The sequence below is a fragment of the Lotus japonicus genome, chromosome 4 (assembly GCF_012489685.1).
Source record: "Lotus japonicus ecotype B-129 chromosome 4, LjGifu_v1.2".
NCBI classification, from domain to species: Eukaryota; Viridiplantae; Streptophyta; class Magnoliopsida; order Fabales; family Fabaceae; genus Lotus; species Lotus japonicus.
In genome coordinates this window covers 3,707,510-3,716,252 of record NC_080044.1, presented here as the reverse complement: position 1 = coordinate 3,716,252, position 8,743 = coordinate 3,707,510, and the positions used below count along the sequence as shown (strand labels likewise).

Sequence of the window (8,743 nt, the reverse complement as noted above, 5' to 3'; positions counted from 1 at the left end):
CAAGTGGGGAACCGTGGCAATAAGTTGCATCTATTGCCACGTTCAATTGGGGAGATATCTATACACACACAATAATTAAATTTTACAGTGTTGCATTACGCTAAATGTTGAAAGGCATTACGCTAAATGTTGCAGCAGAAAAATCTCAATACACCAAATTCTTAAAATAATAAACTTAATTTATATGGAAATGATAATTAAATTCATACATTGTTCCAGTAAAAGTCACTGTGTTGCATTACAAAGCTAATAGAACATAGCTTAAACAAAATACAACTAACACCAATGCTATAAAACATATTGCACTCTTGGTTAGTCGTCAGATTTCATTTGGACATCTCACATCCTGCAAAAACTCTTCATATCTATTTGAACATTTCACATCCAATTTTTGACATCCTGCAAAAATAAGATAACCATTCAAAACAAAAATATCATTATATATATCCTTAAAAAATAAACATAACTATTGTACCTTTATATTACTTTCCCTGTCTTTTCTTCTCATATTACTTGCCCACAAGAAATTCTATTTCTTTCCTCCATTCACCTTTGGGAAGTTACTTGGGGTCAATTTCAGCTGTGAATTAATGAATATCCAACACCTAGAAATTTGTAAAGTTAAGAAACCACTAATTAGGCACAAGTCTAAAATAACAATATATATGCAACCAATATACTATATTATGTTTAAATCACACTCATCTTCTCAGTTCTATACAACAAAATTAGATTTTTATATATTGTAGAAAGAAAAGCACTAGTACAAAAACAGTAACAATAAAGTATCCTTTATAAAATGGGAAACAAAACAGATTAAATAAAAAGATAAAGCAAGAGATATTAAGAACGCTCTGCTAGAAAAAACAACACCCTTGGAACAACAATGAGCAGAAGACACTCAAAATATGCATGCATTGTGTTTTAGCCAAGTTCATGAAAGGATTGCATTTATCAATTACCACACCCCACAACAGAGTTCTGCTGTCTTTCTTACACCCAATGCTCATTGAGAGAATCCTCTTTCACATCATGTAATGTGCATAATATCTGAGAAATGAATTCAAATAATCAACACTCTAATAACAATAAAGAGAGAAAAATAAACAAATCAGACTTCAGCTAACGAAACAAAGCCATGTGAATTCAAATCCAATATAATTTACACCACAAATGACCTTATTTTCCAGCATTAATTTAACTCTTCACATCTGCGAATCTAAAAAAACAAGAAATCGTAAATGAGATTGATTAATCCAATGACTGTTTAGCTTTTGTGAAGGAAACACTGAGTGGAGTGAATTTTTTTGACTAATTAAGCATAACCAAACTCGATCCCAAGCTCAATTAGTCATGGAATCAATTGCAAACAAAGCCAAATTATCTCAGATTTTTTACCTTCAACAGTTAACCTGATCAGGAGAATTAACACTGCACTCCTGAAAATGAAAAGGAGGTCAAGACTCGAGAATGAGATTATTGCAACAATGGAAGAGTTTCAACAATGTAAACTGATCGCAAATTAACTAATCAACCTGATATCTGACCTAAAATAGTAATATCCTCAACAATTTCACAGAACATGAATTAACAAAACCAGATAAAATGGAATTTTGGATTGTTACCAAAAAATGCTCTGAATCATCACTGAGATCGCAGATCAGAGAAGCAAAACTTCAAACCTTCTGAATCCATGAACTGAATCGATACCCAGCACAACCCCATACCCATATAGCGGGTTTTTACCCTACCCATAATGGGTATTTTTTTCGGGTACCCTATGGGTCCTAGACCCATTGCCATCCCTGGTGATATCTGACCTTTTGCCACGGTTCCGCCTATAACCGTGGCAATTGAGGCGTGGCAAAAGGTCTTTTCTGTAGTAGTGTTGTGAGAAAATGTAAGCGATCTGCGTTGTTGTAATTCTTTCATCGATAAACGCTGAAAAAGATTCACCCTCTTTCAATTTGTTTCTCCCACGATGCATCACCTTGAAGCGTTGATCTTCGCTTTTACTTCTACTTCGTCGTACTTTCCTTGCTTCCTTGGAAAGGTGCGCGTAGGTACATGTACCCCAATCCAAGGAAGTCACCACCGATACATCTCATGTGATGAATTACGAGCACCAATTTTGTATCGCCTCCCCTCTCGTTTGAAAGAACGCTCTCTGGCCCATAATCTCGGATATCCATAACAGAACTAAGACCATTTCCTACCTTAATTAGTTGATACTGCCATTATGCTGATCGCGCCAACGAACCATAAGGGATTAAATAAAGACTCTCTTTTATCCTTTTGAAGCAGATATTCGTACGTCCATTGAGTTACTTGAGGGTAGCACTGGTTTTGGCTTGACCCTTTAGATAAGGACTAAGAGGGTTACCCCATCCTAGCCACAAATCATATGGTAAACACAAGACTTAAATATCCCATCAACTATGACAACTTGGTAGCTTCTTCTTCCTTGAAAGCTTGGTCACCGCTTGTGCCTAGAATAATGGAACTGTTGCCCCTCTTCTCGCTACTGTGACCCTGCAACGCTCGTTGACTAGAGTTGCGTCCCCTGTCAGACGATTGTGCTCTCCAAGGGTGGAAAACCCTAGCAGAGCTTCTCTCTCCTCTCATCTTATTATAATAACCATGAATAAATCACAATACTTCTAATAAAAATCAATTAAATAATAGTTAATTAAAACTGAAGCCACAAATGAAATTGAATAAACATAAAAAAAAAATGAAATTGAATAAAATGGCCCAATAATGTCTGCTTAATACTAAATTGATTGCCATTAATCCTTCAACAATTACTTTTGAAAAAAAAAAAAACTTGATATTTTCACTCTTCATCCCTCACAACTTCATTTTCACCTTCATCTTGTCTAACCTCTTTCTTTTAAGTACATCCTATAACCCATCTTATTTTATTTTTTACCCCAAAAAGGGCATCAAACCATCATTTTTCCCTTTGAAAAGCAAAGTATCTCTTTCATATCACTAAGTAGTATCTTCTATTATAGTATAGATATGCCCTGCCCATTATATAACTGTCAGACCCTAACAACTAATATTCAATGTCATAATTGAGAACCTTGGCAATTAAGTTGCTCTTTCAATTGGTGTTACTACTGCCGTCACTATTGCCATTATTTGTTGTCGTTGAAATGACAACAGCGTGAGTTGCTTCATATTTCTGGGTGACTTCTGATGACCCCAACTGATTCTCCTTTTCCGTTTCTTTGCTCTTTCCCCATAGCACCATGTACAAGCCACACACAATTAGCACAGCTCCAATTACACTACACAGTTGCAATAAAACAATCATGTAAGGTAGTACTAAACTAACATCATAATTTGTTATGCATGTGTAAATTGGTTTTGTTAAACAAAATCAAATTCATAAATTAAAAGAGTTATTCTTTATAAATTGATTTTTAACACGAAATAAATATATTAAAAATAATATATTCTAGATGTTACATTTTACAATAAGTAAAAAATACATGGTTTGTGTGTTGAAGTACACTTTTTAATGTGATTGATCCATCATAGAACTCTTATCCATGATTATATTAGCCTATTTTACCATCTAAAGTGTTTCAAAAACTTTAGAGGTTCCAAATCCATGTCATATAAACACAAGTTAAGCTAGACTTAGTATAATGATAAGCCCCGATACATATCCCTCTTATACGCATATCAAAAGTGAGTGTTTGATGTGGTAGAATCTGTAACTGATGCGCGTATGCTAATCAAATATATTTAAGTGAAGAAGGACTTGTCACATACCTTCCCACATATAAGTTCTCATCTAATATCAAGGCACCTACAATAGCCACAAGCACAAGCAACAAAGGGTTGAATACAGATACAAACACTGGGCCTCTCATCCTCACGCACCATGCAGTGACTACAACCATAACTCCAGAGGCCGCAATGCCCTGCAACAATTTAAAATTCTAATTTCATAATTGATTATTGGTAACCTTTAGTTCACCATTTCAATCCAAAAGTTAACATACCGCATAGGCCACAGTTACAAGCCTAATACTCGAACCCAAACTCCATTGATTCCAATCCTTCTCAACACAAAGAGCAAAAACTGTGGCTTGAATTGCCCCCATTAAGATCATCAATGCCGTGCTTGAGTATTTTCTTGGATACTCTGTACCCATCTTAGACTGTGCCACATAGTGATCAACAAGTAAATTAATGAATCCCAAGTCAAAAAAATGGTTCACAAATTGGACTGGTCAATCAAACCTGAACAGTTTACCTGAATGATGAGCCAGAATGCAAAACTGAAGCAGCTTCCAAAAGCACAAAGAACACCCCACAATTTAGTACCAGAACCAGTATGGACTCTTGCTACATGGCCATTTTTATGCAGGAGATTAATGTGGAAGGCACTAAATATTTTAATTTCTGCCCCTTTAAAAAATATCAGCAGCATTGCCCCACCAATTCCTACTATGGTTCCTAACACCTTGACCTTCCCTGCTGCGGTTTGCATATTTAACTTCTCCAAGCTACATTAAATTTAGAGAATTAGTGCAACCATGTAAAATTGAGTATGTATAATAGTTTTTCTGTAGAAAAATGATAGTTAGTCATCCAAAAATTGAGACACTCAACTCAATCGATTTACAGTTTGTAACAGTAGTGACATTTTTTATATTATAGGCTACACTAATTGTTTTTAGTTTTAGCTTTATTTTTTGTACAAAAATACAATTTACTCTTAAATAGTTTGAAATCTTGAGAAACAACATTCTCAGTAAGGTAAGATATCCAAAGCTAGCAAAAGATACACCATTACACCACCATCCACCGGAACAACCCCCATCAAAGAAAACAACAAACAAAGTATATAAATGTATCCTGAAAACAAAATCCACCAAAAGAAAACACCACCTAGTAAGAACAAAACATTTGATATCTAAAATTAAATGCAAATGTTTATCATTTCCAGCTCTGAATAACTCCAATTGAACTGTGGAGTTACAAAGCCAGTACTCCAAGGCCAAATTGCACTAAAATCTCGCAAGATAAAGCCGAAAAGGTTTCATACTTTCATTAATAGTGAATCCCTCAATCACTACCAACTCATTGCTTAAAGAATTATTCCACCCCATATGAGCATGTACAAACAATGCAAGTTCTACCCAAAGGGAGATATAAAAACAGAACGATTGGGTAAAAACAGAAAGATTCTCAATTATTTGCATGTGATAAGGTTGTGATCCACTAGAGTTTATTACACCTTATTGGGTTAACGTTATATTAATTTGCAGAAAAACTCTTTTAACTGATATGAGAAAAATTACTTTCATTTCAATATATTGTGAGATAAATAATTTCAATTGAAGTGTTTTTAAGCCTTATGTATACCAAGGAATTCCAAATACACATGGGGGAAAGACTTAAGTTACTAAATTAACAATATCATATTTGCAGATATCTAGCAATCAAATTATGTCGCATAAGTATGATAATTTTGACCTTACATGACACAATTTAATTGATTGGGTAGAGAATGAAACACTAAATAAATAAGGACATCAGATTTCAGTTCTGTATCAAGATGCTAATTTGTAAAATCATGGTCATGAGTCATGACATATATGAGTCTACACTACCCTAATACTATATCTATGTTTTTCTAAGCACTTCTTTTTTTCAATCAAGTCATAAATTTTTATGGCACTGGTTTGGTACTAACTTGTTTCCCCTAATTGAAGGTTGTTCTCAAGCTACAATTCTGTTGAATATCTGACTTTTGCTTTTCAAAAGAAATGAAAAAATTAATGGAAAAATGTATGCACGATTATGACTGGTGAGTGCTTACCCGCATAAGATGGCCACAACGAAAGTGACTGCAGGAACAAGGTTGAAGATGGCAGAGGCAAATGTTGCTGACACCAGGTCCAAGGCCTCAAGGAAAAGGTTGTGTAGCAAACTTGCTCTGGTTATATCATTAGATAAACATAAATGTATTAATTTTGATAATCCATTTAATTAACAAGTATACAATATAAACTTTATTAAACTAGATATCCCTCCATAAAAAAGAGAACCCAAGTAGTTTGAACTCCGAAAAACCTACTTACTGGGAGGGACATCACAGTTTCCCGAACGGATAACAAAAAATTAGATAACTTCCTCTCCTCAACAAGGAAAAAAAGAAAAAGAAAATTGAAGATGGAGCTAGAGTAGACATGAAGCATACCCAAATAGACCACAAAAGAATGACATCAAAAGCACCCTCCATGTCAGCTTTGGCCTGTTCTCTCTGTTTTAAATTGATAAAAGAAGGCAACGAAACACCATTTTAGCTGTTATCATTGCTAGCATGGGTCATAGAACAAGAAATTATTTTTCCAATTAATAAAAGAAAAATATTATACCTTTCAAAAATAAGAGCGAGAAAAATGGTGAATGGCGTTGCGAAAATAAGGCGGTAGGCAGTGACCACTCTAGTGCTCATCCCATCATTGATGGCAAACTTATATAGAACATTCACAGAAGCATATACAACCTGCACCAACACCATCAACAAGGCAGGCTTTACCCCACGCACTAGTTCCCTAGCATCATTCATCTTTAATTTTAGCGTCTATGGTTTGAGATTGAAGTAGGAAATAGAGAAATTTAGATAAGCTATGGAGGTTCTAGCTCAGTAGAGGCATATTTATATAAGTATATAGGCAATGAGCAATGATCGTTCGATACAAATTGTAAAAGGGACACACTTATTTAAGGGTTAAATATATTTTTAATCCCTCAATTATACACTATTATCTAAGATGGTCCCCATATAATTTTTTTCATAGATTTTAGTCCCTGTAAAATTTTCTTTGATTTAAAATAGTTCTTATTACGGCGTAAAACTTTTTTGAAATATTTTTTACTCAGTCACCCGCCCACGTGACAATTACTGCCGATTTAGGTGTCCACGTGTAATTTTCACATCAATTTTAATCCTTCAAAATTCTCTATCATCAAATTTGGCCATTCTCTATTTTCTTCTCTTCACCCATCACCCCTTCTCGTACAATTTTTTTTCGGGAATTTATCCTCTCCAAACGATTTTTCCCACATCTGTGTTCTTCATAGTTCCCATTGTCTTCAAGGTTGGAAGAGAAGAAGCTGAAACTCCTCTTTAGTTATTGCCTTTGTTCTTTAGTTATTCCCTTTGTTCTGTCTCTCTTGATACCATGATTTTGGATAAAGGGTAAATGCAATTTACGTCTAAACTTAATTGCTTCCTTCAATGTATTTTCATATTTCCCATGTGATCATAAGATTATTTGATCCTATATACTGTATTCTTAATCTTTCGAGCCCTCCATATCCCTGGAAAAAAATAGATTGGAGAGTACGGATCACCTGAAAAAATGGTGGGTGAAGGGGTGATGGGTGGAGGAAGGAAAGAATAGGAGAAAATGGAGAACGCCCAAATTTGATAGAGAATTTTGAATGACTAAAACAGAAGTGAATTTTTCATTTTTGAAAGTGAAGTGAAAGTTTTTTTTTGAAAGCAAACGTTTTATTAGATGAAATGGTTGATGATACAATCAGAACTCAACAAAGTGAGCATAATCCTCTTCAAATATTACACAGAAAGACCTAAAAACCAAATACCTCAGGTGCGCCCAATATAAAGCTTTAAAAATCCAGCACCTAATGAACACCTACCTTGCACAAAGTGCAAGAAAATGAGCAGATCATGCACTATACGACCAAAGAAAATGAGCATCTGTCGGGGACGAGATATGGTAAAGAAAGTAAAGTGAAAGTTACTTGTACATACCTATATTTTTTTTTTTGAAAATGAAAGTACATTATGACGTCATAATGACTATTTTTAATCAAACAATTTTTTTTCAGAAACTAAAAGCTATAAAGTTTTTTATAAGAATCTTTTAATTAAAATTATGATTTATAACTCTTGGGAAAAAAAAATATTTGAGTGGTAACTCAAAAGCAATCAATGTCAATAAATAAATAAATATATATAATAAAATACATTAAGCAATATATATTTTACATTACATTATTTATATTAAACAATAAAACTTTCTTACTTTTATATTAAAATACATTAAGTAATAAAAAAAATTTCATTGTAACATATATTAAATAATAAAATTGAAAACGGAAAAAAATTATATTTTCAAAAGCTAGTCAACTACCTACATTAATTAATAACCACTTATAAACTTAAAAATTGACTTTAGTTTTGAATTAGTGACAAATATTAAGAATTAAAATTATTACTAAAAACATAAAATATATAAATAATTTACCATAGTTTTCAAATTAAAAGTTTTCTCTAAGTGTGTATTATTTGAAAATTATTGTTTAAATATTTAATTTATCTATTGTATATTAGTAGAAATGACTTGAGGAAGCATAACAGAGGTAAAGAATTATGACCAAAGTTGAATATATTTAAATTTACTAAATAATATTTTAGGCTATTAATCTTATAACTTATTATAATTAAAAAAATTCAAATTACTTTATTGTTCTTGGTCTTGACAGACAGGTATAAACTTGTTAAGGAAGGTCTGGTTGTCCATCCAACAAATGTATTTCCTGATAAAAATTATTAATAAATGTTATAACAACATATTTGGTGATATTAAAAACTTATTAATTAATTTAAATTTTAAAATTTCTTTAATGCTAATTACTAAATATGTATTATTAAATTTGAATAATATTAATTATATACACAAAA

The 8,743-nt window shown here is 32.9% G+C and overlaps 1 protein-coding gene across 1 annotated transcript; it reads right to left on the bottom strand.

Moving 5' to 3' along the window:
* Nucleotides 1–1,640: 1,640 nt before the first annotated feature.
* On the bottom strand, nt 1,641–6,642 carry LOC130713919 (WAT1-related protein At1g68170-like). The gene is made up of 7 exons (XM_057563749.1): nt 6,405–6,642; nt 6,227–6,289; nt 5,846–5,962; nt 4,274–4,526; nt 4,020–4,178; nt 3,787–3,938; nt 1,641–3,296 (listed from the first exon to the last, which is right to left on the bottom strand). The coding sequence occupies exons 1-7, from the start codon at nt 6,596–6,598 to the stop codon at nt 3,110–3,112; spliced, it is 1,125 nt and encodes a 374-aa protein (XP_057419732.1). The 5' UTR covers nt 6,599–6,642; the 3' UTR covers nt 1,641–3,109.
* Nucleotides 6,643–8,743: the final 2,101 nt, after the last annotated feature.

What these genes read in the sequence shown, in the direction of transcription:
- LOC130713919 (XM_057563749.1), bottom strand. Translation starts at nt 6,598, where the DNA reads ATGAATGATGCTAGGGAACTAGTGCGTGGGGTAAAGCCTGCCTTGTTG. An exon ending in CTCGCTCTTATTTTTGAAAG is followed by an intron (nt 6,290 to 6,404) that starts GTATAATATTTT and finishes AATTTAAAACAG; the next exon opens with AGAGAACAGGCCAAAGCTGA. An exon ending in GTTGTGGCCATCTTATGCGG is followed by an intron (nt 4,527 to 5,845) that starts GTAAGCACTCAC and finishes AATTTAATGTAG; the next exon opens with CTTGGAGAAGTTAAATATGC.